Here is a 27496-nt window from a genome sequence, read left to right on the forward strand (position 1 = left end):
GTGGTTGGGGGGGTGGGAATGTGGGGGTGGCATCTCCCGGGGGGTCCCCACTGTCAATCAAGTTATCGTTTTTATCAATCTATTTATCATTTTATCACTTTTATCAATCGATTTATCATCATTTTCATCCATTTATCATTATCAACAATTTATCATTTTCAACAATTTATCATTTTCATCGATTTATCGTTTTCAACAAGCAATTTACCACTTCACTCTTTCAAACTATTTCATCACTATTTCAAACTTTTTCAAACTATTTCTCCTTTTTATTGATTTTTGTCCATCGGTTTCTCATTTTATCGCTCCACGTCCCGTTTTTTTAATCAATTTAATCAATCAATTTTTTGCCAATAAGGCACTAAAGGATGTGGCGCTAGGGGACGTGGCACTGGGGGACGTGGCACTAAGGGATTTGGCTCTAAGGGAGGTGGCACTGGGGGACGTGGCTCTAGGGGACATGGCTCAGCCTGGCCTTGGTGTCCTTGAAGGCCCCTTTTCCACCCAAAACGCTCCTGCTCCATGACCCATTGCCTTTGGGTGCCACCAAAGCCACCGTCCCCTACGCGAGCCCCGGTGGCAGCAGCCCCGGGAGGGCGGTGGTGGCATCTTGGCAGCGCCGGGCCAGGTCCGTGGCTTCGGCGGTGCCATCGGTGGTGCCACCGGTGGTCAGCAGCACGTGGACCACCTTCAGCATCCCCAGGAGGTGCTCCTGGGCCAGGCGGGCACTGGCGACCCACAGAGCCTCGGCCACCGCCACCGCCTCCGCCAGCCCTTTGGGGCTGCCCGCGTCCCCCTGCGTGGCCTCGGGGCCCACCATGGCCTCGATGTCCTTGAGGCGGCGCTGCAGGTGGCAGTAGTAGCGGTGGGCGCCGTCACAGGCCACCACCAGCTGCCCCAAAAGCTCACAGGCCACCGCCGCGCGCTGTCCCCACTCCTTGGCCTTCATCTTGTGCGCCACCACCACCGCCTCCTCCTCGGTGGCCTTGCTGGCCGCCTGCAGCCCCGCCTGGGCCCCCGCCAGCCGCGCGTCGTGGGCTTCCATCTTCTCGGCCGGCTCGGTGGGCTCCAAGGCCAGCGGCAGGAGGTGGGTGGCAGCCCGCAGATTCTTGCAGGCCTCGTCCTCCCGGGCAATCGCCTCCGCCAGCTTGCCCATGGCGGCCCCGGCGGTGGCCCCGGCGGTGGCCCCGGTTTCGGCGACCACCGCGCAGGCGTCCTTCAGGCCGGTGGCCTCCGCCTTCAGCTTGGCCCAGGCGGCCTCCACGGTGGCCACCGCCTTCAGCCAGCCGCTGACGGTGGCCACCGCGGTGGCCGCGGGGACACCGGGCCCTTCGGTGGCGGTGGTGGCCAGGGCTCGGCGCAGGCGGGCGGCCTCCCCATCGCGGTGGATCACGGCCTCGCGCACGCCGGCCCTGAAGGTGAGGAGGCCACCCCGCAGCGATTCCCACGGCTTGGCCAGGGGAATGTGCCCGCTGGTGGCCCCCAGCTTGCCCATGGTGGCCACCACGTCCACCAGCGGCTTCAGCAGCTCCGGGGACACCTGGGGACGGGATAAGGGGGACACCGTGGTCCTCATGGCCTCCCCGCTGTCCCCTGTCCCTGGGGGTGCTGGGGTGAAGGCACGGTGGCCCCAAGACACCCCCAGGGACAGCCGTGTCCCCAAGCGTTGGGACGTGGCCACCGTCGCCTGCTGTCCCTTGTCCCCTGGGTCACCCCCCCGTCCCCTGTCACCGCTCCCAACGTCACCCCCTGCCACCCTCTGTCCCCTTTCCCCCCCCCACGTCTCCCCAACCCTGCTGTCCCTCTGCCACCACCCTGTCCCCTTGTCCCCACGTCCCCTCATCCGCCCCGGACCTGGCCCCACCTCAGTGGGGCTGGTGGCCCCGGTGACATCCGACGTCCACATCGCGGGTGGCAGGGGGGTGACAACCCTCAGGGCCCCTCAGCTGGTCCAGGCGTCGCGTCTCAGGCTGGCTTGCCCCAAATTCCGCGTTTATCACAGATTTCAGTAAATCCCTGCTCATAAACACAGCTGGGCTTAATGGGAAAAGCCTGGAGACGGCAAAAATCTCAGAAATTATTCATAAAGCAAGCACGGAGGCACAAAAATCCCACAAATTGTTATTAACGCAAGCACCAAAGTACCAAAATCCCGCAAATTATTAATGAAGCAAGCACAGAGACACCAAAATCTAACAAATTATTAATAAAGTAAGCACAGAGGTACCAAAATCCCACAAATTATTAAAAAAGAAGTAACAGAGGCAGCAAAATCCTACAAATTATTAAAAACCAAACAAACAAAAAACCACAAGAGCAGAGGTACCAAAATCCCACAAATTATTAATAAAGCAATCCCAGAGACACCAAAATCCCAGAAATTATTAATAAATCCATCACAGAGGTACCAAAATCCCACAAATTATTAATAAAGCAAGGGCAGAAGTACCAAAATCTCCGAAATGATTAAAAAAGCAAGCACAGAGGTACCAAAATCCCATAAATGATTAATGAAGGACACACAGAGACACCAAAATCCCACAGATTATTACAAAGAAATCACAGAAATCCTGAAATCCCACAAATTATTAATAAAGCTATCACAGAGGTACCAAAATCCCAGATTTTCGGAAGTAGCAAAAATTAAGAATCCAGCAGCAAAAATATTTGAATTAAGCATGAAAACCCCACACCCGAGCCCGCCCCGTACATCCCAGGGAATTTAGGGTTTGTTTTGGGGTCGGGCACAGTACCGGGACCAGGGCCCTCAGAAATGATCAAATTGGGTGAAACGGACCCAAAACTGGGCCGGGGGAAGAAACGCGCAGGAGCCTCACCGCGGCTCCCGAAGGGAAAGAGAAAGTTCCCGGAGAGTGTTTTGGGTGGAAACGCGCGGATTTGGCGCACGCCCCAAGCGCTTGGCTCCCTTCCCCCAGCTGCCTTCCCGAGTTTTCCTCCGCCTGGGGCCGGGTTCTTCCTTTTGGGGGATTTTTTTTCCTTTTTTTTTTTTTTTTTTTTTTTTTTTTTTGTCGCTTTTTTGGACGCAGACGTTGTTGGGGGGGGTGGGGTTCCTGATTTGTCCCCAATTCCCCTGGGGGCCTCCGGGGTTCCCACGGGCGGTGGCAGGGGGGGACACTTGGGGACACGTGGGGCTGGGGATGCGGTGGCACTCGGATGTCCCCACGATGTTCCAAGCCCTCGATGTCCCCAACAACCCCCAATGTCCCCAATGTCCCCTGGTGTCCCCCAACAGCCCCCAATGTCCCCAATGTCCCCCAACAGCCCCCAATGTCCCCCACAGCCCCAGATGTCCCCAATGTCCCCCACAGCCCCAGATGTCCCCAATGTCCCCCAACAGCCCCCAATGTCCCCCACAGCCCCAGATGTCCCCAATGTCCCCCAACAGCCCCCAATGTCCCCCACAGCCCCAGATGTCCCCAATGTCCCCCAACAGCCCCCAATGTCCCCCGATGTCCCCCAACAGCCCCAGATGTCCCCAATGTCCCCCACAGCCCCAGATGTCCCCCAATGTCCCCCCCAACAGCCTCCAATGTCCCCAGTGTCCCCCGATGTCCCCGTCAGAGCCCCAAGGACCCCTCAGGATGTCCCCCTTGTGCCTCCCACAGCCCCCCCCGTTGCATCCCCAAATTGTCCCCTGAGGGCCCCGCTGTGTCCCCACCTTGTCCCCCACAGCCTGGGGACATCCAACGGGGGGATCCTGGAGGCTGTCGGGGACAATCCCGGCGGTGGGGACAATTCAAGGACACGTCCCCTTGTCCTCAAGGACGTCCCCACCCCCCCAAGTGACGAACCAGAGCCTGGGCGCACCCTTAAGCTTTATTTATTTATTGGGGCGAGGAGACAAAGGACAGTGCCACCCTCCCTGTCCCCAAAAGGCCACCTCAGAGTCCCCAAAAAGGACCAGGGGGACCCCAGGACGCCCCCGGGTGACACCGCTGTCCCCAAGGTCACCGGGGGGGCTACGGCTGCCCCACCACCTCCCCGGGCAGCACCCGCAGCGCCTCCGCCAGCCTCCGCGTCGCCTCCTCGTCCTGGGTCACCGTCCCCAAGGCCACCGCGGCTGTCCCCAAGGCGCGGGTGGTGGCGGGGAAGCCGCGGGCGTCCTGCAGGTCGTCCTCCAGTGCTCCCAGTAGCTGCCGCAACTGGTCGGCCACCTCCTCCAGCCTCCGTTGGGCCACCGAGACCTCCCATTTGTCTTGGGGGACATTGGGGGGGGGGGTGGCGTCGGCCAGGTGACGGTAACGGGTCAGTTGGTGACGTTGCTGGTCCAAGGCGGTGGCCAGGTGGTGGCCGGAGCGCTCGGAGGCCCAGGCGGCCACCTGGCACACCAGCAGGACGGTGGCCAGGCAGGGGACGAGGTGGCCCTCCTGTGTCACCCCCAGCGCCTCCCGCACCGCGTCGAAGGACACTGCGGGGACAAGGAGGGACGGGGGTGGCACCTGGTGGCGTTCCCGGGGTCACCGTCCCCAAATTGTGGCCTCTGGACCCCCTCCCAGTGCCCCCCAGTTCCCTCCCAGTGCCCCCAACCCCTCCCCAGTGTCCTCTTCCCAGTGTCCCTGTCCCCTCCCGGTGTCCCCATCCTGTCCCAGTGCTCCCATCCCCTCCCAGTATCCTCTTCCCAGTGTCCCCATCCCCTCCCAGTGTCCCTTGATCCCCTCCCAGTACCCTCTGGTTCACTCCCAGTGCCCCCAGTCCCCCTCCCAGTGTCCCCATCCCCTTCCCAGTGTCCTCTTCCCAGTGTCCCTGTCCCATCCCGGTGTCCCCATCCTGTCCCAGTGTCCCCTGGTCCTCCTCCCAGTGCCCCCATCCCCTTCCCAGTGTCCTCTTCCCAGTGTCTCCGTCCTCTCCCAGTGCCCCCAGTTCCCTCCCAGTGTCCCCATCCCCTCCCCAGTATCCTCTTCCAGTGTCCCCATCCCCTCCCCAGTATCCTCTTCCCAGTGTCCCCATTCCCTCCCAGTGTCCCCATCCTCTTCCAGTGTCCCTTGATCCCCTCCCAGTACCCTCCGGCTCACTCCCAGTGCCCCCAGTCCCCTCCCAGTGTCCCCATCCCGTCCCGAGGTCCCCTGGTCCTCCTCCCAGTGCCCCCCAGTTCCCTCCCAGCGCCCCCATCCCCTTCCCAGTGTCCCTGTCCCATCCCAGTGTCCCCAGTCCCCCTGCCCTCCCACTATCCTTTGATCCCCTCCCAGTGTCCCTTGATCCCCTCCCAGTGGCCCCTGGTCCATACTGGGAGCACAGGAGAGTCTACACTGGTCTATACTGGAACTCCCTACTGGTCTATAGCAGTTCTTACTGGTCTGTAGGGCTCCTTGATGGTCTAAACCAGTCAGGGCAGGATAAAACCTAATGGTTCTTACTGGTCTGTACTGGTCCTTAGTAGTTTACGGTAGTTCCCGCTAACCTCTAGCGGTGTATACTGGTCTAAACTGGTCTGCAGGGCACCCGTACTGGTCCGTAATAGAAAAAGGGGGAAGAGCCTACTGGTTTGCAGGATTCCTTACTGGTCTGAACTGGTGCCTACTGGGCCATAGCGCTCTCCACCAGCACCAGTGAACCAAATGGACCTGAAGGACTCCCTGTTGGTCCCTTACTGGTTTGTACTGGTTCATACTGGTCCCTTACTGGCTTTTGCTGCTTTTTTACTGGACTCTACTGGTTCTTACTAACCTCTACCGTTTTTTACTGGTTTCTACGATTTCTTACTGGTTTCTACCAGTTCCTTACTGGCTTTTACTGCTTTTTTACTGGCCTCTACTGGATTTTACGAGCCTCTATTGTTTTTTACTGGTTTCTTACTGGTTCCTACTGCTTTTTTACTGGCCTCTACCAGCTTTTACTGTTTTTTTACTGGCCTCTACTGGATTTTATGAGCCTCTACCGTTTCTTACTGCTTTCTACGACTTCTTACTGCTTCCTACCAGTTCCTTACTGGCTTTTACTGCTTTTTTACTGGTTCCTTACTGGCTTTTACTGCTTTTTTATTGGCCTCTACTGGATTTTACGAACCTCTGCCATTTTTTACTGGTTCCTTACTGGCCTCTACTGGTTTTTACTAGCCTCTACCGTTTCTTATTGGTTTCTACGACTTCTTACTGGTTCCTACCAGTTCCTTACTGGTTCCTACTACTTTTTTACTGGCCTCTACTGGATTTTACTGCTTTTTTTACCAGCCTTTACTGGATTTTACGAGCCTCTATTGTTTTTTACTGGTTCCTTACTGGTTCCCACTGCTTTTTTACTGGCCTCTACCGTTTTTTACTGGTTCCTTACTGGTTCCTACTGCTTTTTTGCTGGCCTCTACTGGATTTTACTGGTTTCCACCACTTCTTACTGGCTCCTCCTGGCCCCCCCCGGCCCGTACTCACGCAGGGGGGTGCAGAGCAGCAGCAGCCCCAGGGCAACGTTGCGCAGCACCACCAGGAGCTTCTGCTGCCGCCGGTTCCGCTTCTGCTCCCGCTCCAGCTCCTCGACCCTGGCCTTGGTGAAGGCCTCCAAGGCCCTGTAGATGCTCGTGGCCTCCAGCCCCGGCTCCTCCGCCGCCTTGGTGGCAAGCGTGGCCATCTGCACCTGGTCCAGCCTCCTCAGGGTCCTCTCGGCCTCCGCCACCGCCTCCTCGGCCTCCTCCTGTGCCTTCGGCATCTCCTCCGGTTTCCCCAGCGCGTTGGCCAGTCCCTCCAGTGCCTTCACGCCCCGCGAGGTGGCCGCCGAGGCCGTGGCCAGCACCGGGGTCAGCTGAGTGGAGGCCATCCTGGGGGGGACACAAAGGGTTAGCGGGGGGACATCTTGGGGACACGGCTGTCCAGCTTGGGACACCTCCTTGGGGACATAAGTGTCAAGATAAGGACACCAGGTCCAGTTGGGGACACCTCCATAGGGACACCTCCTTGGGGACATCAGCGTCAATGTAAGGACACCTTGGGGACACTCTGTCCAGCTGGGGACACCTCCTTGGGGACGGTGTCCAGATAAGGACACCTTGGGGACACTAGGTCCAGCTGGGGACACCTCCGTGGGGACACCTCCGTGGGGACCTTGGGGTCCATTTGGGGACACCTCCTTGGGGACCTCAGTGTCCAGATAAGGACACCCTGGGGACACTAGGTCCAGTTGGGGACACCTCCTTGGGGACCTCAGTGTCCAGATAAGGACACCTTGGGGACACATCTGTCCAGTTGGGGACACCGCCCTGGGGACCCCAGTGTCCATGTGGGGACATCTCCTTCAGGACCTCAGGGTCCCAGCGAAGACACCTCCTTGGGGACAGCTTCTTGGGAACCTCGGGGTCCATTTGGGGACACCTCCTTGGGGACACCTTCTTGGGGACCCCAGCGTCCACACAGGGACACCTTGGGGACACTTCTGTCCTGTTGGGGACACCTCCTTCAGGACCTGAGTATCCATGTGAGGCCACCTCCTTGGGGCCACGTCCTTGGGTCCCCATGTGCCCCAAAAGGGACAATCCCAGAGAAGTGCCCCGAGTGTCCCCGAGGCCCCCAGCACCCCCGAAGGGCCACGTCCACGGGGGTGACACCGAAGTCCCCGTGGCCGCGTCCCCACCCAGACACTCGGTGACAATGCCACCACCCCGCGGACCGCGGAGGGGACACCCCCAGGAGCAGGAACCCAGTGTCCCCGTGTGGGGTCACCCCCGGGGGGGATCCCCGACCCCCAATGTCCCCACGGTGCCCAGCGGTGTCCCCACGAGTGCCACCAACGTGCTGGCACCCGCACGGGTCCCCGTGGTGTCCCCGCGGCGTCCCCGCTCGCAGGAAGTCGCCGACTTCCCCTTCCCGCGGCACCGCTGGCGCCGGGGGCCACCCCCCCACTTTGGGGTCCCCCCCCTAAGGGTCCCCAAGTGTCCCCTGGCACCCACCTGTGCCCTTGGAAACGTCCCCAAGCGGGCGGTGGCACCCCTGGCGCTGCCTTGCCACCTTCCTGGCCACGTACCCACGTCACGTGGGGGACAGGGGCAGGACTTTGTCCCCCCCCTGCACCCACGCACGCCCCCCAGGACCCCACTTGCCCCCCATTTGCCCCACTGACCCCCCCCGGCCCTAATTTGCCCCCCAGGGCCCTGCTGATGCCCCCAGGGTCCCCCAGTTGCCCCCCAGGGCCCTCGTTCCCACCCCAGCCGCGCCCTGTGAGTGCTGATTGGCTGTCGGTGCTGTCAATCTGCCCCAGCGCGGCCTCCCATTGGCTGGTGCGGGGATGGGACCTGTGGGTCCCACTGGGGACACCTGGGGACACCCCCGGGACCTGATGGGGACACGCTGGGGAACCCCATTAGGACATGGGGGCATGCTGGGGACACGCTGGGACGAGTTGGGGACACTTGGGGACATGCTGGGGATGCTTGGGGACACGTTCAAGGGATGCTGGGGACACTTGGGGACACACTGGGGACAAAACAAGATCCCTACTGGTCTAAACTGGTCCATACTGGTCAGAGGAGCCCATACCCTCCCCTGTAAATCCATAGGGTTTACCCCGCTCCTACTGGTTCTTACTGGTCTGTGGGGTCTTCTATTGGTGCTACAGCTCCTTACTGGTCCCTACTGGTTCTTACTGGTTTTAACTGGGCCATACTGGTCCATACTCACCTGGAGGAATGCAGAGGTGGCCCTGGCGCCGCTCAGTGTCCCAGACGTCCCCGATGTCACCGGTGTCCCCAACGTCCCCATCGCTGCCACCAGGGCCACCCTGCGGGATCAGGGGGGGGTCCCAGTGGGATCAGGGGGGGGGTCCCAGTGGGGAGGGCTCCTTAGGGACCCGGGGGGGGACCCCAAAACCCCCCCAGCACCCACCTGTGTCCCCAGCAGTGTCCCCATGGCGGTGCCCCCCACGGCTCCGCGCTGGCACCTGGACAGGAGGGGGCTGAGTCACGGGGGGGGGGTGGGTACTGCCCCCCCCGGCCCCATTTACACCCCCTGACCCCGTTACACCCCCCCCCCCAGTTACACCCCCCCCCCCAGGACCCCATTTCACCCCCAGACCCCCCATTTCTCCTCCCAGACCCCCCATTTACCCCCCCCAGAGACCCCATTTCCCCCCCAGTGCCCCACTAACCCCACAAAGCCCCCATTTACCCCCCCATTTACACCCCCAGGACCCCCATTTACCCCCTAAATCCCCACTTACCCTCTCAAGCCCCCATTTGTCCCTATTTACCCCCCCAGATCCCCATTTCTCCCCCTTGGACCCCCATTTACCCCCCCTGACCCCCTCAGGCCCCCATTTCTCCCCCTCAGGCACCTCATTTCCCAGCCTGGACCCCCATTTACCCCCCAGGACCCCATTACCCCCCCCAAAGACCCCTTTTACCCCCCTTAAATTCCCATTTCTCCCCCTCAGGCCCCCATTTACCCCCCTCAGACCCCCTTTTACCTCCCATTTGCCCCCATTTACCCCCCTTAGACCCCCATTTACCCCCCAGGGCCCCTTTTATCCTACTCAGACCCCCAGTTACTCCCTCAGGACCCCATTTACCCCCCCCAGACCCCCATTTACCCCCCATTTGCCCCTATTTACCCTCTCAGATCCACATTTACCCCCCACTTGCCACTAGTTACCCCAATCGCCACTATTTACCCCGCCATGGCCCCCATTTACCCCTACTTACCACCCCAGACCCCGATTTACCCCCCAACTGCCACAATTTACCCCTCCAGCCCCCTCTGTTTACCCCCCTTTTACCACCATTTATCCCCCTCAGGTCCCTTTTTACCCCCCTATTTGCCCCCATTTACCCCCCCGGCCTCCTTTAACCCCCCCATTGCCCCCATTTACCCCCCATTTGCCCCCCCCGGCCCCTATTTACCCCCCCCCAGACCCCCTGTTTACCCCCTTTTACCACCATTTACCCCCCTCAGGTCCCCTTTTAGCCCTCTATAGTCCCCATTTACCCCCCAATTGCCCCCCTCAGGTCCCCTTTTACTCCCCTGTGGCCCCCATTTGCCCCCATTTATCCCCCTCAGGCCCCCTTTTACCCCCCTATTTGCCTCCATTTACCCCCCCGACCCCCTTTAGCCCCCCCATTGCCCCTATTTACCCCCCTAGGCCCCTATTTACCCCCCCAGACCCCCTGTTTACCCCCTTTTACCACCATTTATCCCCCTCAGGTCCCCTTTTACCCCCCTATTTGCCTCCATTTACCCCCCCGACCCCCTTTAGCCCCCCCATTGCCCCCATTTACCCCCCTCAGACCCCTCGTTTATCCCCTTTTACCACCATTTATCCCCCTCAGGTCCCCTTTTACCCCCCCTATTTGCCCCCATTTACCCCCCCGACCCCCTTTAACCCCCCCATTGCCCCCATTTACCCCCCCAGGGCCCCCATTTACCCCCCAATTACCCCTATTTACCCCCCAGGGTCCCCATTTGCCCCTATTTCCCCCCCCAGGTCTCCAATTACCCCTCCCCAGCCACTATTTACCCCCCTAGGCCCCTATTTACCTCCCGCAGACCCCCTGTTTACCCCCTTTTACCCCCATTTATCCCCCTCAGGTCCCCTTTTACCTCCCCTATTTGCCTCCATTTACCCCCCCCGACCCCCTTTAGCCCCCCCATTGCCCCTATTTACCCCCCCAGACCCCTCGTTTATCCCCTTTTACCCCCATTTATCCCCCTCAGGTCCCCTTATACCCCCCCTATTTGCCCCCATTTACCCCCCCGACCCCCTTTAACCCCCCCATTTTTCCCATTTACCCCCCCAGGTCCCCTTTTAGCCCCCTCATGTCCCTTTTTACCCCCTATTTTCCCCATTTACCCCCCATTTACCCCCTATTTTCCCCCATTTTCCCCCCTAGGCCCCTATTTAGCCCCCTCAGACCCCTTGTTTACCCCTTTTTACCCCCATTTACCCCCCTCAGGTCCCCTTTTACCGCCCTCAGGTCCCTTTTTACCCTCTATTTTCCCCATTTAGCCCCCATTTACCCCTATTTTCCCCCATTTGCCCCCCGACCCCCTTTTACCCCCCTTTACCCCCAGCTCCGCCATTTCCCCCCTCAGCGCCACGTCCACGCCGGCTCCGCCCCTCGAGCTCTGATTGGCCCCCGCCCGTGCCAATCCCAGCGGGCGCTGCCGATTGGCCGGCTGGGAGGCCGGGCCTTCGCCCCGCCCCTCTGCCTCTCATTGGCTGCCTCTTTCCCGCCGACGGGGCTGGGGGCGGGCCCTTTCGGCCGTTCCGCGCGCTGATTGGCTGAGCCGCCAGGAGCGGGAGAGAGGCGGTGGGGGCGCGTTCCCAGCATGCAGTGCGCGGCTGGGGGGTACTGGGGGGTACTGGGAGGTACTGGGAGCCTCTGAGGAGGGAACTGTGAGCCACTGGGGGCGTGGGGAGCGGTTACTGGGAGCTACTGGGAGCGAGTGAGGGGATACTGGGAGTCACTGGGAGATACTGGGAGGTACTGGGAAGTACTGGGAGCCTCTGAGGAGGGAACTGGGAGCCACTGGGAAGCAGTGGGGGCATGGGAAGTGGTTACTGGGAGTTACTGGGAGAGAGTGAGGGGATACTGGGAGTCACTGGGAGATAATGGGAGGCACTGGGAGGCAACTGGGAGTCTCTGAGGGGGGAACTGGGAGCCACTGGGAGGCAGTGGGGCCATGGGGAGCGGTTACTGGGAGGTACTGGGTGGTACTGGGAGCCGTTTGGTGGGGACCTGGGGGCCACTGGGAGGTACTGGGAGCCTTTGAGGGTGGTTACTGGGAGTGAGTGAGGGGATACTGGGAGTGTGTGTGGGAATGCTGGTAGGTACTGGGGGATACTGGGAGGCAGTGGGAGCGTGGGGGGCAGTTACTGGGAGCCACTGGGGGTACTGGGAGCTATGGGAGAGGGATATGAGGAGTTACCGGGAGCTACTGGGAGCTACTGGGGCTGGGTACTGGGATTGTGCAGGGGCGAGCAGCCCTGAACTGGGGGAACTGGGACTTACTGGGAGTGTCACCCTCCAGCAGGTGCCATGGCCGAGGGTCCCCCGGGGCCACCAGGTACTGGTGGGTACTGGGAGGTACTGGTGGGTACTGGTGAGCACTGGTCGCGTGGTGCCACCCCCTGTCCCCCCCCCAGGTCTGTGGGGCCTCGTCCCCCCGTCACACTTTGTGCTCCGCCCCCCCGGCCCCAGCACCAGGTAAGTCCTCCCAGTAACCTCCCAGTTCTCCCAGTAGCCTCCCAGTAATCACCCAGTTCCTCCCCAGGGTTTCCAGTAGCCCCCAGTGCTCTCTGTCGCCCCTTGCCAGTAACACTCCAGTATCACCAGTTGCCCCCCCAGGCTCTGTTCTTAACATGCTTTTGCCGTCCCAGTAGCTCCCAGTGCTCCCAGTAACCTGGCTCCTCTCCCAGTAAGCACTGACACCATCACCCAGTTCTCCCAGTAGCTCCCACTGCTCCCAGTAAGCTCCCAGTGCTCCCAGTAAGCCCCAGAGCCTGGCCTCAGTTCCCTTTAGCAGGTCCCTGGGGGCGGAGCTTGAGGCCGAGAGGAGGCGGAGCCAAGCCCTGGGGGCGGAGCTTGAGAATGAAAAGAGGCGTGGCCAAGCCCTGGGGGCGGAGCTTGAAGCAGAAAGGGGGCGGGGTCAAGCCCTGAGGGCGGAGCTTGAGGCCGAGAGGAGGCGGAGCCAAGCCCTGGGGGCGGAGCTTGAGGCTGAGAAGAGGCGGAGCCAGAGCCTGGAGGCGGAGCTTGGAGCAGAAAAGGGGCGGGGCCAGGCCGAGGGGGCGGGGCCTGGCCAGGAGCCACCTGCGGGGGAGGTGAGTGGGGGGGGGGGGGGCGCCCCCTGCTGGTGGCCCTGTCCCCGCAATGTCCCCGTGTCCCCCCGGCCCCTGGTGGCCCCCCCGTGTCCCCATGTCCCCCCCCATGTCCCCCCACCCCTGTGGTGTCCCCAAAATGTCCCCACTGTGTCCCCATACCCAGTGTCCCCAGAACGTCCCCACAATGTCCCCACGGTGTCCTCACTGTGTCCCCATACCCGGTGTCCCCAGGATGTCCCCACAGTGTCCCCCACGTCCCATTGTCCTGGTGACACGGTGGCATTGTCCCTGTGGTGTCCCCAGTACGTCCCCACATCCCCTTGGTGACACGGTAGCCCTGTCCCCGCAGTGTCCCCGTGTCTCCAGTGTGTCCCCATACCCAATGTCCCCAGGACGTCCCCACAACGTCCCTATATCCGGTGTCCCCATGTCCCTACAGTGTCCCCATGTCGCCATGCTGTCCCCATGTCCCCATACCCAGTGTCCCCAGGACGTCCCCACAATGTCCCCATGTCCCCCCCCCAGGAGGCCCCGGAGCTGCTCCAGGCCCGGCTCAGCGCCCTGAGCCACATCCTGGCCCTGCAGGAGCGCGAGCTGGAGCGAGAGGTGGGGGGCTGGGGGGGGATTTGGGGGGCTGGGGGGGTGCTGGGGGGCTTTGGGGTGCTGGGGAGGGGGATTTTGAAGTGCTGGGGGGGGTCTTTGGGGTGCTGGAGGGGGGCTGGGGAGGCTCTGGGGGGTGTTGGGGTGGTGCTGGGGGGGGCTTTGGGGGCCTTTGGGGTGCTGGGGGGGCCTTTGGGGTGCTGGGGGGGCTGTGTAGTGCTCGGGGGGGGGCTTTTGGGGCTTTTGGGGTGCTGGGGGGTGGCTTTAGGGTACGGGCACGGCTTTGGGGGACTGAGGGGGGTCTTGGATGTCATGGGGGGGACCTTGGGGTGTCGTGGGGGGGCCTTGGGGTGTTGGGGGCTTCTTTATGCCCCCCCCCTGTTTGGGGGGGGTCACTTTGGGCTTCCCTCCTGCAAACCGTGGGCACTCCGGGTGCCCCAAACTCCCCCCTCACCCCCTATAACCCCCCCCAAACCCTCCAAAACCCCCTAACCCCCCCCCTCACCCCTTTTACCCCCCAGCTGCCCCCCCCCGGGGTGCCTCTGGCCGTGGCCCCCCCCCGGCTGCGGGCGCTGCTGGGGCGCTGGCGGGCCAAGGTCTTCGCCCTCCTGGTGCAGCTGCGGGCGCAGGAGGAGGCTCAGAGGAGGCTACGGGCGCAGGTGGGTGCCCCCCCGTGTCCCCTGTCCCCCCCCCGGGGGGTTGGGGACACCCCCTGACCTTTTTTCGCAGGTGGGGGCGCTGGGGGCGGAGGTGGCGGCGGGGAGGCGGCGGGGGGCGAGGCTGGAGCTGAGGCTGCGGGAGAGGGAGGCCAGCGCCGAGCTGCTGAGGAGGGAGGCTGAGGTCAGGGGGGGGACATGGGGACACGGGGGGGGGACGCTGGGGGGGCGTGGGGACACGGGGAGGGGTGTGGGGGGGGTGATGTGGGGCGGGGGGTTGTGGAATGGGGAGCTGGGGAGGGTTGGGGGATGTGGGGGGTGTGGGGGGGGTACTGGGGGCGGGTTGGGGACACTTGGGGACGTGTTGGGGACGTTGGGGACATCCTTGGGGACACTGGGGTCATGTTGGGGGTGCTTGGGGACACTTGGGGACATGCTTGGGGGCACTGGGGACGTGTTGGGGATGTGTTGGGGACACTGGGGGAGTATTGGGGACACTGGGGATGTGTTGGAGACACATGGGGACATGCTTGGGGGCACTGGGGGCATGTTGGGGACACTTGGGGGTGTGTTGGGGACACTGGGGGCATGTTGGAAACATTTGAGGGCGTGTTGGGGACACATGGGGACATCCTTGGGGACACTGGGGTCATGTTGGGGGTGCTTGGGGACACTGGGGACATGATTGGGGGCACTGGGGACGTGTTGGGGACATTGGGGACATGCTTGGTGACACTTGGGGACATGTTGGGGTCACTTGGGGATATGCTTGGGGACACTGGGGTCATGTTGGGAGTGCTTGGGGGCATGTTGGGGACACTTGGGGACATCCTTGGGGACACTGGGGTCGTGTTGGGGACGTGTTGGGGACACTGGGGGCGTGTTGTGGACACATGGGGGTGTGTTGGGGACACTGGGGACATGCTTGGGGACATTGGGTTTGTGTTTGGGACACTGGGGTCATGTTGGGAGTGCTTGGGGACACTTGGGGACATGCTTGGGGGTGTTGGGGACATGTTGGGGGTGCTTGGGGACATGTTGGGGGTGCTTAGGGACACTGGGGGCGTGTTGGGGACGCTTGGGGACACTTAGGGACGTGTTGGGGACACTGGGGATATGTTTGGGGACACTGGGGACATGGTTGGGGGCACTGGGGTCATGTTGGGAGTGCTTGTGGGCATGTTGGGGACACTTGGGGACATCCTTGGGGACACTGAGGGCATGTTGGGGACACTTGGGGACGTTGTTGGGGGCACTGGGGACATGTTGGGGGCGTGTTGGGGACACTGGGATCGTATTGGGAACACTTGGGGACATGGTTGGGGACACTTGGGGGTATGTTGTGGACACTGGGATCATGTTGGGGTGCTTGGGGACATGTTGGGGGCCCTGGGGACTTCCTTGGGGACACTGGGGTCATGTTGGGGTGCTTGGGGACGTGTTGGGGGTGCTTGGGGACACTTGGGGGCGTGTTGGGGACATCCCAGGGGGCGTGGGGGGGGGCACACAGCAGGGACCTGGGGGGAGGGGGGTTGGGGACATGAAGGGGACACGTGGGGGACCCCTGGGGACACCCTGGGGACACCCTGGGGACACCCTGGGGACGCGGTGGCACTTGTCCCAGCGCCTGGCGCAGGAGGTGGCCCGGCAGCGGGGCCGGGCAGAGGCGGCCGAGGAGGCACTGGGGGGACTGGCCCAGGCGGTCGCCAGGTACTGGGAGCACTGGGAGGGACTGGAGGGAAACTGGGAGGGACTGGGGGGCGGGCTGGGGACCACCTGGGGGCACTAGGAGAGACTGGGAGGGACTGGGGGCAAACTGGGAAGGGCTGGGGACCACTTGGTGGCGCTGAGGGGATGCTGGGAGGGAACTAGGATGGACTGGGAGGAACTGGGGGGGACTGGAGAGGAACTGGGAGGGGCTGGGGACCACGTGGGGGTACTGGGAGAGACTGGGAGGGACTGGGGGGGAACTGGGGTGTGCTGGGGACCACTTGGTGGCACTGGGGGTGGAACTGGGAGGAACTGGGAGGGACTGGAGAGGAACTGGGAGGGACAGGGTGGAACTGGGATGGGCTAGGGACCACTGGGGGGGTAACTGGGGTGGACTGGGGGGAACTGGGATGGGCTAGGGACCACTGGGGGGGTAACTGGGGTGGACTGGGGGGAACTGGGAGGGGCTGGGGACCACTGGGGGGGTAACTGGGGTGAACTGGGGGAAACTGGGATGGGCTAGGGACCACTGGGGGGGTAACTGGGGTGGACTGGGGGGAACTGGGAGGGGCTGGGGACCACTTGGTGGCACTGGGAGGGACTGGGGGGGGAACTGAGGTGTGCTGGGGACTGCTTGTTGGCACCGGGAGGGGGGGACTGGGATGGACTGGGAGGCACTGGGAGCGCTGAGCCCTGTCCCTGTCCCTGTCCCCAGGCTGGCGGTGGCGGTGACAGGGCGCGAGGCCGTGGTGACAGCGGCCACCGGGGCCTTGGGTGGCCTCAGCGCCCGCCTGCACCGCGCGGGGCGGCAGCTGCGGGTCCTGCGGGGTGAGGGGACATGGGGACACGGGGACACGGGGTTGGGGACATGGGGACAACCAGAAGGGGACAGGAACATGGAAAGGTGACAGAGACATGGGCTGGGGACAGGGATATAGGTTGGGGACAAGGTTGGGGACATGGGGACAGGGGGTTGGGGACATGGGGACGGGAGGTTGGAGACATGGGGACAGCGGGGCAGGGACATGGGGACAGGGGGGAGGTGGGGTTGGGGACAGGGGGGAATGGGGAGGGAGCAGGGGGACACAGGGACAAGGATGGGGACAAAGGGACAGTGGGGAGGGGACAGGGACATGGGGTGGGGACAAGGATGGGGACATGGGGACAACCAGAAGGGGACAGGGACATGGGGACAGGGACATGGGGTAGGGACAGGGATATGGGTTGGGGACATGGGGACAAGAAGGAGGGGACAAGGACGTGGGTTGGGGACAAGGACAGGGACATGGGGACAACCAGGAGGGGACAAGGACATGGGGTGGGGACAAGGATGTGGGTTGGGGACAAGGATGGGGACAACCAGAAGGGGACAAGGACAAGGTTGGGGACACAGATGGGGACACAGGGCCATGGGGACACAAGGACGGGATGGGGACGTGGCCGTGATGGTCCCGTGTGGCTCCAGTGTCACCGTCACCCCCCTTGGGTGGCCGTCACCCTGCGGGCAGCCAGCATCACCCTGTCCCTTGTCCCCAGGGCTGGTGGCCCCGCTGGTGGCCCTGGACCGGCTGCAGTGGCAGCGGGAGTCGGCGGGTGACAAGTGAGTGAGGGGCGGGGGGACACCGGGGGGGGGCCCTGTTTTTGGGGACTCTGAGGGTGACACGGTGGCCCTGTCCCCAGCTTGGTGGCCGAGGTGACAGGAGGAGCCCGTCCGCCTGGGGGGACACAGCACAGTGGTGAGCGGGGACACTCTGGGGACATTTTTTTGGGGGACACTTTGGGGGACCCGGTGTCACCTGAGACGAGTGGCAGCCGTGTCCCCTGCCGTGTCCCCATGGTGGCATGTCCTTGTCCCCACAGGGGTGGCCTCAGGGCTGGTGGAGGTGATACGGGACGAGGTGACACGGGACGAGGTGACACAGGGAGGGGACACAGGGTGTGTGTGGGGGCTTGGGGACAGGGGTGGCTGCTGTCCCCACAGTGTCCCCACAATGTCCCCCCTTGTCCCCTGCCCAGGTCACCCCCTGTGGGGACAGGACGAGCGTCCCCCCTGGCAGAGGTAGGTCCGGTGTCCCCATGTCCCCCCCGGAGCGTCCCCATGTGTCCCCCCACAGCGTCCCCATGTCCCCATCTCCACGGGTGTCCCCTGGGTGTCCCCATTTCCCCCCCCCCCCACTCCCAAATGTCCCCAAAAGATGTCCTGCCCCCCCTCCCCCCAGCACCCAAATGTCCCCCCGCAGTGTCTTGGTGTCCCCCCCACCCCGGTGTCCCCTCCTGTCCCCCCAATGTCCCCAATGTCCCCCTCCCCCAGCGGCGCTGGGCTCCCTGGTGACACAGCTGCAGGCCCTGGGTGCCGCCATCCTCAGGGACGATGGGGACATCGGGACCCCCCCCTGAGTGGTGTCCAGGTGAGTGTGTCCCCCTCCCCTCCATGTTGTCACCTCCCAGGTGACAGTGCCACCCCCAGGCCCTGTCACGCGCTGGCTCTCGCTGCCCCCAACGAGTGATTTTATTTGCATTTCACAGGTTTTTGCCCCTTTTTCGCACTGTTTGGGCTCATTAAAAGCTGTGACACCGCTGGTGGCCCCGTGTCCTTGTGGGGGTGGCACTTGGGGACAGGGACAGGAGCGTCCCCGTGGTTTAGGGTGGCAAAGCGGGGATGTGGCGGGGGGGGGCGGCGTGTCCCCAAAGGGGACAGGAGGGTCTGGGGGGTCACATTGGTGTCCTCAAGAGGGACAGCAGAGTCTCGGGGGGGGACACGGATGTCCCCAAAGGGACAGCAATGTCCCCAAGGGGGACGGGAGGGTCTGTGGGGGGGGGACACATTGATGTCCCTAAGGGGGACAGGGAGGTCTGGGGGGGTCACACTGGTGTCCCCAAGGGGGACAGGAGGGTCTTGGGGGGTACAGGGCTGGCAATGAGGGCGATGAGGGACACGAGGGGACACGGGGGACCCCATGGGGACATCGGGGTCCCCCCAGGGCCTGCGGTAGGCCGCGTTGCCATGGCGACAGCGGGAACATGGCGCCCGTTGCCATGGCGGCGCCAGGAACATGGCGCCCGTTGCCATGGCGACCCAGCCGGGCGCCTCACTGTCCCCACCGGAAACCGGAATCAAACCCCAAAATGGGGCCAAATCCCCTCAAAATGGGGCCAACCCCCACCAGATGGGGGTTGGGGCAAAGCAGTCCCTTTGTGCCCCGCGTCACCATGCCGCAGCCCCACAGCCACCCCCATGTCCCCCCCCATGTCCCTGTGTGTCCCCCACAGCCCCCGTGTCCCCACACCGACATGTCCTCGTGCCCCGTGTCTCCACGTAACCCCCCATCCCCATGCCACTGCCTCCCCACACCCCCCTCCGTGTCCCCATGTCCCCTCTCCACGTTCCCATCTTCCTGTAACCCCATGTCCTCCTGTGTCCCCATGTCTTGATCCTTTTGAAGTCCCCCTTTCCTCCATGGAAGCTGGAGCAGAGCCCCAATGTCCCCATATCTTCCTGTGTCCCTATAAACCCCCCACGTCCCCATACCCACTCAAGCCCCCATGCCTACTCCCGTGCCTTCCTGTCCCCATGCCCCCCCTTTGTCCCCATGCCACCTATGTCCTCCCCTTGTCCCCATGTCCCCTCCCACACCTTCCCCTGTCCCTATGCCCCCTCTATGTCCCCATTCCTCCATCACCCCACACCCCAATCCCAGATCCCCATTCCCCCCCCCACATCCCCTATCCCCCCACCTTCCTCCATCCCTACAACCCCATCCCATATCCCTATTACCCCCCATGTCCCCAATCCCCCCACACATCCCCTATCCCCCCACACATCCCCTATCCCCCCCATGTCCCCTATCCCCCCACCTTCCCCTATCCCTACAACCCCATCCCATCCCCCCATCCTCCCCCCATCCCCGCACTCCCATCCCATATCTGCATTCCCCACACCCCCACCCCATATCCATATTCTCCCCCACATCCCTTCACCTTCCCCCATCCCCACACCCCCATCCTATATCCCCATCTCCCCCCACATCCCTCCACCTTCCCCCATCCCCGCACCCCCATCCCACATCTACATTCCCCACACCCCCCTCCCATATCCCTATTCCCCTCCCATATCCCTATTCCCCCCCGCACCCCCATTCCCCCCCACATCCCTATTCCCCCCCATATCCCCATTTCCCCCCCATATCCCTATTCCCCCCTGCACCCCCATTCCCCCCCACATCCCTATTCCCCCCCACATCCCTATTCCCCCCCATATCCCCATTTCCCCCCCATATCCCTATTCCCCCCCGCACCCCCATTCCCCCCCACATCCCTATTCCCCCCCATATCCCCATTTCCCCCCCATATCCCTATTCCCCCCCGCACCCCCATTCCCCCCCACATCCCTACTCCCCCCCCACCCCCATTCCTCCCCCATTCCCTCCACCTTCCCCCATGCCCCCGCCCCCTCCCCTCTCCCCTTCTACCCCCACACCCCCCAAATCCCCTACACCCCCTACTCTCCCCCCACCCCCAAAAAAACCCCAAATTCACTCGCAGGCCCAGCAGCCCCCCCCCCAGCGCGGCCCCTGGCAGAGGGGCCGGTGCTTGGCCAGCCCGCTGCGCAGGCGGAAGCGGCGCCCGCAGCGCTCGCAGGCGCGCCCGGCGCCCTCGTGGGTCTTCATGTGCTCCGTCAGGTGGTGCTTGAGCTTGAAGCGCTTGTGGCAGGCGGCGCAGGCGAAGGGCCGCAGGCTGAAGGTCAGCATGATGTGCCGGTCCCGCTTGGGCTTGACGGCGAAGCGCTTCCCGCACAAGCAGCCGAAGCGTTTGCCGTCGGGGGCTGCCCCCAGCTTCACCGGCGCGTGCAGCGCCTGCCCGTGCGCCGCCTGCGCCAGGATCTCGTTGCCGTGCAGGTCCACCGGCTTCCACGAGGGCTGGGGGAACGTGGACGCCGCCACGCCGCCGCCGCCGCCGCTCGAGGGGATGATGTAGCTCACCTCCGCCGGGGAGAAGTCGCCGTGAGCCTCCGCTGCCGGTAGGAAGGTGGCGGCGGAGGCGGTGGCGGTGATGGCGGCGTCACCGCCGGCCTCCTGCTTGACGTAGAAGACCTTGGAGGTGCTTTCCGGAGGCGCCACCACGGCCCCGTCTTCCTCCTCCTCCTCCTCCTCCTCCAGCACGATCTGCAGGGCTTTGTCGCCGCGGTGGCGGCGCCGGCGGCCTCCGCCTTCCTCCTCCTCCTCCTCTTCCTCCTCGTCCTCCTCCACGCAGATCTTGAGGACCTCGTCGCCAGCGTCCTTCAGCAGTGAGCCCAGTGACGATGTCGCCGCTGCCGAGGCCACGTCGGCGGCCAGGCGGATCTTGAGGACCTCGTCCCCGCCATCCTTGGGGAACGAGGTCGCCGCCGCGTCGGCCCACGCCGCCCCCTCGCCGCCCCGCGTGGGCCACGAGGCCACCGCGGCCCCGTCCCCACCGCGGGCACCGCACGGCGCCACGTCCCCGCCGCCACCTCGCCCGCTCGATGCCGCCACCACCGTGGCCTCGCTGCCGCTTCGCCCGGCCCAGCGGCACGGGCCCCCCTCCAGCTCCCGCAGGATTTCGGAGCACTGGTCCACCACGTGCCACATCTGCAAGCCGCTGGCCACCAGGAGGTGGCCGGGCAGGGCCTCCAGCAGCAGCGTCAAGCGCCCCGAGTAGATGAGGTGCAGGAGACCCTCGAAAGCCTCGGGGTCGATGGCGGGGGGCAGCAGCAGGCGCCCCCCGTCCTGCAGCAGCAGCTTGTCGTGGAAGAAGGGCGAGGCGGCGGCCAGGACGCTCTTGTGGGCCGGGAAGACGCGGCCCCCCACGTGCACGGCCACGTCGCAGAATTTGCCCTCCAGCCGCAGGCGGTTCAGGGAGTCCAGCAGCGCTGCCGCGTGCTGCGGGAACGAGATCTGCACCCGGCCGCCCTCCGCCGCCATCCTGGGCACCTGGGGGGGACGGGGACGGGGACAGGGACGGGGATGTCAGCGGGCGGTGGCCCCGTTGAGATGTGGATGGTGCGCCCCGTTGGCCCGTGGGGTGCTTCATGGCCTCGTGGGTTGCTGTCACCCCACAGGGTGCCCTGTTGCCCCGTGAGATGCCCTATTGCCCCCCAAGGTGCCCTATTGCCCCATAGGGTGCCCTATTGCCCCCCGAGGTGTTCTATTGCCCCAAGAATTGTTCTACTGCCCCATTGTCCCACAGGGTGCCCTACTGCCCCATGAGATGCCCTGTTGCCCCCCAAGGTGCCCTATTGCCCCATAGGGTGCCCTATTGCCCCCCGAGGTGTTCTATTGCCCCAGGAATTTTTCTACTGCCCCATTGTCCCACAGGGTGTCCTGTTGCCCCATGAGATGCCCTACTGCCCCATGGGGTGTCCCGTTGTCTTGTGGATCGCTTCATCATTCCACAGGGTGCCCTACTGCCCCATGAGATGCCCTGTTGCCCCGTGAGATGCCCTGTTGCCCCCCAAGGTGCTCTATTGCCCCAGGAATTTTTCTACTGCCCCGTTGTCTCACTGGGGGTTCTGTTGCCCCATGAGATGCCCTATTGCCCCATGAGATGTCTTATTGCCCCATGGGGTGTTCCAGTGCCTTGCGGATTGCTTTGTCACCCCACAGGGTGCCCTACTGCCCCCTAGGGTGCACTATTGCCCCATGAGACGCCCTATTGCCTCCTGGGGTATCCTGTTGGCCCATGAGATGCTCTATTGCCCCATAGGGTGCCCCATTGCCTCATGAGATGCTCTGTTGCCCCATGAATTGTTCTACTGCCCCAGGGGGTGCCCTATTCCCCCATGGGTTGCCCTATTGTCCCATGGGGTGCCCTATTGCCTCGTGGATCACTGTCACCCCACAGGGTGACACTATTGCCCCACAAATTGCTCTGTTGCCCCCAAGACTACCACATGGCCCTGTGGCATGGCCTCATGCCCCACAAGATGCTCTGTTGCCCCATGGGGTGCCCTATTGCCCCATTAATTGTTCTAATGCCCCGGGGGGTGTCCTTTGGCCCATGAATCGCTCTGTTGCCCCATGGCACACCCTATGGCCCCAGGGGGTGCTGTACTGCTCCACCAGCTACCCTATTGCCCCATGACATGTCCCGTTACCCCATGAGGTGCCCTTTTTGCCCCACATGCCGCCCTGTTGCCCTATGGGTGTGCCCTAATGCCCCATGAGATGCCCACTTACCCATGGTGTACCCCATTTGCCTTCTGCTGCATCCTATTGCCCCATGGGCTATCCTATTGCCCCACAGGGCGCCCATTTTGCCCCACGGGCTATCCTATTGCCCTACTGGATGCCTGTTTTGCCCCAAGGGGTGCCCATTTTGCCCCACAAGATGCCCTGTTACCCCATGGCATCCCCTATTTGCCCTCTTCTGCATCCTACTGCCCCATAGAGCATCCTATCGCCCAGGGGGGCCCCATTCTGCCCCATGGGGTGCCCAATTTGCCCCACGAGATCCCCTATTACCCCATGGGGTGCCCTATTTGCCCCCTGCAGCACCCAACTGCCCCCCAGGATGCCTTAATTGCCCTATAGGGTGCGAGCTTCGCCCCCCGTCCCTCCTTTTGCCCTATGGGGCACCCCATTGACCCCATGGGGTGCCCCCTAACCCCACCCCACCCCCGTCACGTGACCGCGCCCCCCCCCCCGCTCTCGCTCACCCCCAGCCGCCGGCGCCCTGCGAGCGGTGACGCTGCCGCGCAAGCCCCGCCCCCTCCGCCCCTGACGTCACCGGGGAAGCCACGCCCCCCCTCCGCCAAACCCCACCCCCACCCCGAGCCAAGCCCCGCCCACCCCATTCATGAGCATCCAGCCTCCACCTCAGGGCCACGCCCACCCCCACAGACCACGCCCCCTACCCAGACCACGCCCCATGCTGAGACCACGCCCCCATGCGCAAACCACGCCCTCTTGCTCAGACCACGCCCCCTGGTTGAGACCACGCCCCCTTGCTCAGACCACGCCCCCACTCCCCCAAACCACGCCCCCTCGCTCAGACCACGCCCCCTCACTCAGACCACGCCCCCTCACTCAGACCACGCCCCCACTCCCCCAAACCACGCCCCCTCCCACAGACCACGCCCACCCCGCAGGCCCCGCCCCCCGGGAGGCGGGGCTTACAAGACCGATCCGAGTTTATTAAAGGCTCCGCGGGCACCGGCGGCCCCGGCCGCGGCGGGGGTTGGAGCCAGCCCAGACCCCGCCCTGAGACCGCCCGCGGGCGGCGGATTGTCGGGGGCTGCGGCGGGCCCGGACCGGGCGGGGGGCACCGGGGGGGGGGGGGGTCCGGGGGGTTGTGGGGTGCAATGTTTGGGGGGGGGTGTCCCGGTGGACCGGGGAGGAGCCCGGTGCATTGTGGGAGGGAGCCCGGTGCACCGGGGGGGGGGGGCCCGGTGCGTGGGGGGGGACCCGGTGCAATGTGGGGGGGGGTCCCGGTAAACCGAGGGGGGTCCCGGTGTCCCGGGGGGGTCCCGGTGTACCGGGGGGGGGTGTCCGGTGCACGGTGTGGGGGGGTCCCGGTGCGATGTGGGGGGGGCACCGGTGGACCGGGAGAGGGGGGGTGGTCCCGGTACATTGAGGGGGGGGGGGGGCTCCGGTGTGCCTGGGCGAGCCCCCGGTGCGTTGTGGGGACCGGGGGGGGGTCCCGGTGTACCGGGGGGGGGGAGCCCGGTGCGTGGTGGGAGGGGGCCCGGTACACCGGGGGGGGGTCCCCGGTACGTTGTGGGGGGGCTCCGGTGAGTTGGGGGAGTCCCGGTGCACCGGGAGGGGGTCCCGGGAGGCTGGTGCTGCGTGGGGACCCCCCCTTGTGTGACCTCCCCCCCCTCCCCCCTGGTACCGGTGCCCGGTGCGGCCGTTGCACGACGGAGCTGGGCGTGCAAAGAAGGGGGGGGGGCGGCTCCTGGTGCACGAGGGGGGAGAAAAATAAAAGGGGGAGGGGGGAGAAATGGGGGGGGGAGCCCCCGGCCTGGTGCACGTGGAGGGGGGGGGGATGCATGAAGGAGGGCGACGCACGAAGAGCTGATGCACGGGGGGGGGGTGGTCCTGGTGCATGGTGAGGGGGGGGGGTCCTTGTGCACGGCGTGAGGGGGGGGGGGCGATGCACGGGGAGGTGGCGCACGAGGGGTGCTCCAGTCCCGGTGCACGAGGATCCGGCGTTGCACGAGGAGCAGCACTGATCCTGGTGCACGAGGACCTGACGTTGCACGAGGAGCTGCTGTTGCACGAGGCCTCCCCAGTCCCTGTGCACGAGGAGCCAGCGTTGCACGAGGATCCAGCGTTGCACGAGGAGCCGGCTGGCATTGCACGAGGAACAGCACTGGTCCTGGTGCACAAGGACCTGGTGTTGCACGAGGCCTCCCCAGTCCTGGTGCATGAGGAGCTGGCGTTGCACGAGGAGCTGCCGCCGGTGCACGAGGAGCAGCACTGGTCCTGGTGCACGAGGGCCTGATGTTGCACGACGAGCAGCACTGATCCTGGTGCACGAGGACCTGATGTTGCACGAGGCCTCCCGTTCCTGGTGCATGAGGCACTGGTGTTGCACGAGGCCTCCCCAGTCCCGGTGCACGAGGACCTGGTGTTGCACAAGGAGCAGGCGTTGCACGAGGAGCTGCTCCAGTCCTGGTGCATGAGGACCTGGTGTTGCACGAGGCCTCCCCAGTCCCTGTGCACGAGGAGCCGGCCTTGCACGAGGATCCAGCGTTGCACGAGGAGCCGGCTGGCGTTGCACGAGGAGCAGCACTGGTCCTGGTGCACGAGGACCTGGTGTTGCACGAGGCCTCCCCAGTCCCGGTGCACGAGGACCCAGCGTTGCACAAGGAGCTGCCGCCGGTGCACGAGGAGCCCCCCCCTTGCACGAGGAGCCGCCGCTGTCGCACAAGCCCCCCCCCCTGCAGCCCCCTTTGCACGAGGACGTTGCACAAGAGCCTCCTGGTGCATGAGGGGGGGGCCGGAGGTGGTGATGTGGGGGGGGGGTGAGGAAGGGGGAGGATGAGTGGGGATGGGGATGGGGGGGGGGGGACCCCGCTTCCCCGGGGGCCGCCGGGGGGCCACCGCCATCTGCTGAGGTTTTGGGGGGGGGGAGGAGAATTTTGGGGAGGGGGCTTCAGAGACTTCAGGGATTTTTGGGGGGAGGGTGGGGGGGTGCGGGCGGGGGTCCGGCGGCCCCCGGGGCGGGGGCTAGTGCTCAGCAGCGGGGGCGCGCAGCTCGCCGTTGGCCGTGATCGGGGGTGGCGGGGGCGGAGGCGGGGGCCGCGCGGGGACCCCCCCGGCCCAGCTCACACCCGGGTCTGCTGCACCCACGGCGGAAAGCTGCCTCTCCTGCAAGGCACCGAGGGGGGCTTATTCACCCCCCCGCCCCCCAAAAAAGCTCCCCCAAATGTCCCCCGCACCCTCCCCGAGCGGACACCCCCACCGTGTGTCCGGTGTCCCCCCCCCTCCCCGCCACCACCCCAAAATTCTGGTCCCCCCTCCCCAACCCCATCCCCGTGGCACTCACCTGCGGCGGCTCCGCGGGACCCTCCGGTGGGTGGTGGGGTCACCCCCAACCCTCCCCCCAAATTTATGCCCCCCCCTCCCCATATCCCCTCCAAAGACAGGACATGGCACAGGGACGCGAGTGTCACCCCCCCCCCCCCCAAAAAAATAAAAGGGTGAGGTGAGATGGGGACACGAGACACGAGGATGGAGACGAGGTGGGTGACGGCGGGCGCCAGCGCTGGGGGGCGGGTGGGTGCCCCCCCCTTCCTCCCCCCTCCCCGACCCCAAAATAACCCCGCCACCCCCAGAGGGGACATGGGGACACCACCGGTGTCCCCTCCCCTGCCCCCTAAGGGGGGACGTGAGAGGGACAGGGACAGCCCAAAGCCATGTCCCCAGGGGTCCCCAGTGTCCCTAGGGGACATGGGGACGCTGGGGGGACATGGGGACACCCCAGCTCCATGTCCCCAAGGGTCCCCAGTGTCCCTAGGGGACATGGGGACGCTGGGGGGACATGGGGACACCCCAGCTCCATGTCCCCAAGGGTCCCCAGTGTCCCTAGGGGACATGGGGACGCTGGGGGGACATGGGGACACCCCAGCTCCATGTCCCTAGGGGACATGGGGACACAGGGGGACAGAGACACCCCAGCTTCATGTCCCCAAGGGTCCCTTGGGGGACATGGGGACACGAGGAGGGACATGGGGACACCCCAGATCTGTGTCCCCTGGGGGGACAAAGGACTCCAGGAGGGGACAAGGACACCCCGGTGGCATGTCCTAGCCATGACACGGGAGGGACAGGGACGCCCTGGATCGATGTCACAGAGGGGACAAAAGGGACGTGGGGGACACCCCTGATCCGCGTCCTCTGGGACGGATCAGGACGAGGGAGGGGACACGGCCCTGCAGTGACACAGCGGGGACATGGGGACACCCCGGGTCCATGTCCCCAGGGGTTCCCCAGTGTCCCCAGGGGACGTGGAGACACGAGAGGGACACGGGGACGTGAGAGGGACATGGGGACACCTGGCTCCATGTCCCTGGGGGGTTCCCATGGGGACATGGGAAGGACATGGGGACACGCCAGCCTCATGTCCCTTAGTGGCTTGTGGGGACACGGAGACGCACGAGGGACATGGGGACAGCAGGACCCATGTCCCCAAGGGTCCCCCCAGTGTCCTTTGGGGGACAAGAGGACACGGGAGGGACATGGGGACATCGTGGATCCATGTCCCCAGGGGTTCCCAGTGTCCAGAGGACATGGGGACACCCTGGATCCATGTCCCCA

General features: G+C 64.4%; 5 protein-coding genes across 15 annotated transcripts in view; 1 reads left to right on the forward strand and 4 right to left on the reverse strand.

The window, feature by feature from the left end:
* Positions 1 to 118: 118 nt before the first annotated feature.
* LOC119714792 (uncharacterized) lies at positions 119 to 3809 on the reverse strand. Of its 3 annotated transcripts, none has more exons than XM_072025055.1 (3): positions 3680 to 3809; positions 1865 to 2016; positions 119 to 1540 (listed from the first exon to the last, which is right to left on the reverse strand). In XM_072025055.1, the coding sequence occupies exons 2-3, from the start codon at positions 1904 to 1906 to the stop codon at positions 563 to 565; spliced, it is 1020 nt and encodes a 339-aa protein (XP_071881156.1). In that variant the 5' UTR covers positions 1907 to 2016; positions 3680 to 3809; the 3' UTR covers positions 119 to 562. The 3 variants fall into 3 exon arrangements, with proteins under 3 accessions (XP_071881156.1, XP_038027726.1, XP_038027725.1); XM_038171798.2 differs by lacking the exon at positions 3680 to 3809 and adding an exon at positions 2838 to 2976; XM_038171797.2 differs by lacking the exon at positions 3680 to 3809 and adding an exon at positions 2754 to 2899.
* Positions 3810 to 3825: 16 nt separating this feature from the next.
* LOC139998950 (uncharacterized) lies at positions 3826 to 11078 on the reverse strand. Of its 3 annotated transcripts, XM_072025056.1 has the most exons (5): positions 10998 to 11078; positions 8823 to 8877; positions 8619 to 8718; positions 6384 to 6766; positions 3826 to 4429 (listed from the first exon to the last, which is right to left on the reverse strand). In XM_072025056.1, exons 4-5 carry the CDS (start codon positions 6763 to 6765, stop codon positions 3981 to 3983), a joined length of 831 nt encoding a protein of 276 aa, XP_071881157.1. In that variant the 5' UTR covers position 6766; positions 8619 to 8718; positions 8823 to 8877; positions 10998 to 11078; the 3' UTR covers positions 3826 to 3980. The 3 variants fall into 3 exon arrangements, with proteins under 3 accessions (XP_071881157.1, XP_071881158.1, XP_071881159.1); XM_072025057.1 differs by lacking the exon at positions 8823 to 8877 and having other exon boundaries at positions 10998 to 11043; XM_072025058.1 differs by lacking the exons at positions 8619 to 8718; positions 8823 to 8877; positions 10998 to 11078 and adding an exon at positions 7892 to 8049.
* A 155-nt stretch (positions 11079 to 11233) lies between these two features.
* CCHCR1 (coiled-coil alpha-helical rod protein 1) lies at positions 11234 to 18296 on the forward strand. 7 transcript variants are annotated; one of them, XM_072025050.1, is made up of 15 exons: positions 11237 to 11301; positions 11964 to 11999; positions 12079 to 12139; positions 12456 to 12753; positions 13279 to 13359; positions 13875 to 14012; positions 14083 to 14193; positions 15634 to 15719; positions 16435 to 16547; positions 17256 to 17319; positions 17400 to 17455; positions 17580 to 17617; positions 17736 to 17778; positions 18031 to 18127; positions 18246 to 18296. In XM_072025050.1, the coding sequence occupies exons 1-14, from the start codon at positions 11262 to 11264 to the stop codon at positions 18114 to 18116; spliced, it is 1251 nt and encodes a 416-aa protein (XP_071881151.1). In that variant the 5' UTR covers positions 11237 to 11261; the 3' UTR covers positions 18117 to 18127; positions 18246 to 18296. The 7 variants fall into 7 exon arrangements, 5 of the variants coding, with proteins under 5 accessions (XP_071881152.1, XP_071881153.1, XP_071881154.1 ...); XR_011803899.1 differs by having other exon boundaries at positions 11238 to 11301; positions 17580 to 17655; XM_072025049.1 differs by having other exon boundaries at positions 11238 to 11301; positions 17580 to 17632.
* Positions 18297 to 20226: 1930 nt separating this feature from the next.
* ZBTB9 (zinc finger and BTB domain containing 9) lies at positions 20227 to 23486 on the reverse strand. Its single transcript, XM_072025046.1, has 2 exons — positions 23392 to 23486; positions 20227 to 21667 (listed from the first exon to the last, which is right to left on the reverse strand). Exon 2 carries the CDS (start codon positions 21656 to 21658, stop codon positions 20252 to 20254), a length of 1407 nt encoding a protein of 468 aa, XP_071881147.1. The 5' UTR covers positions 21659 to 21667; positions 23392 to 23486; the 3' UTR covers positions 20227 to 20251.
* A 2305-nt stretch (positions 23487 to 25791) lies between these two features.
* Positions 25792 to 27496, reverse strand: part of SYNGAP1 (synaptic Ras GTPase activating protein 1) — a 31089-nt gene continuing 29384 nt past the window's right edge. The window contains 1 exon segment of the mRNA XM_072025061.1: positions 25792 to 26047. Within this exon segment, the coding sequence (XP_071881162.1) occupies positions 25907 to 26047 (141 nt within the window). The 3' untranslated portion in view covers positions 25792 to 25906.

The sequence above is a fragment of the Anas platyrhynchos genome, chromosome 17, assembly GCF_047663525.1.
Source record: "Anas platyrhynchos isolate ZD024472 breed Pekin duck chromosome 17, IASCAAS_PekinDuck_T2T, whole genome shotgun sequence".
NCBI lineage: Eukaryota > Metazoa > Chordata > Aves > Anseriformes > Anatidae > Anas > Anas platyrhynchos.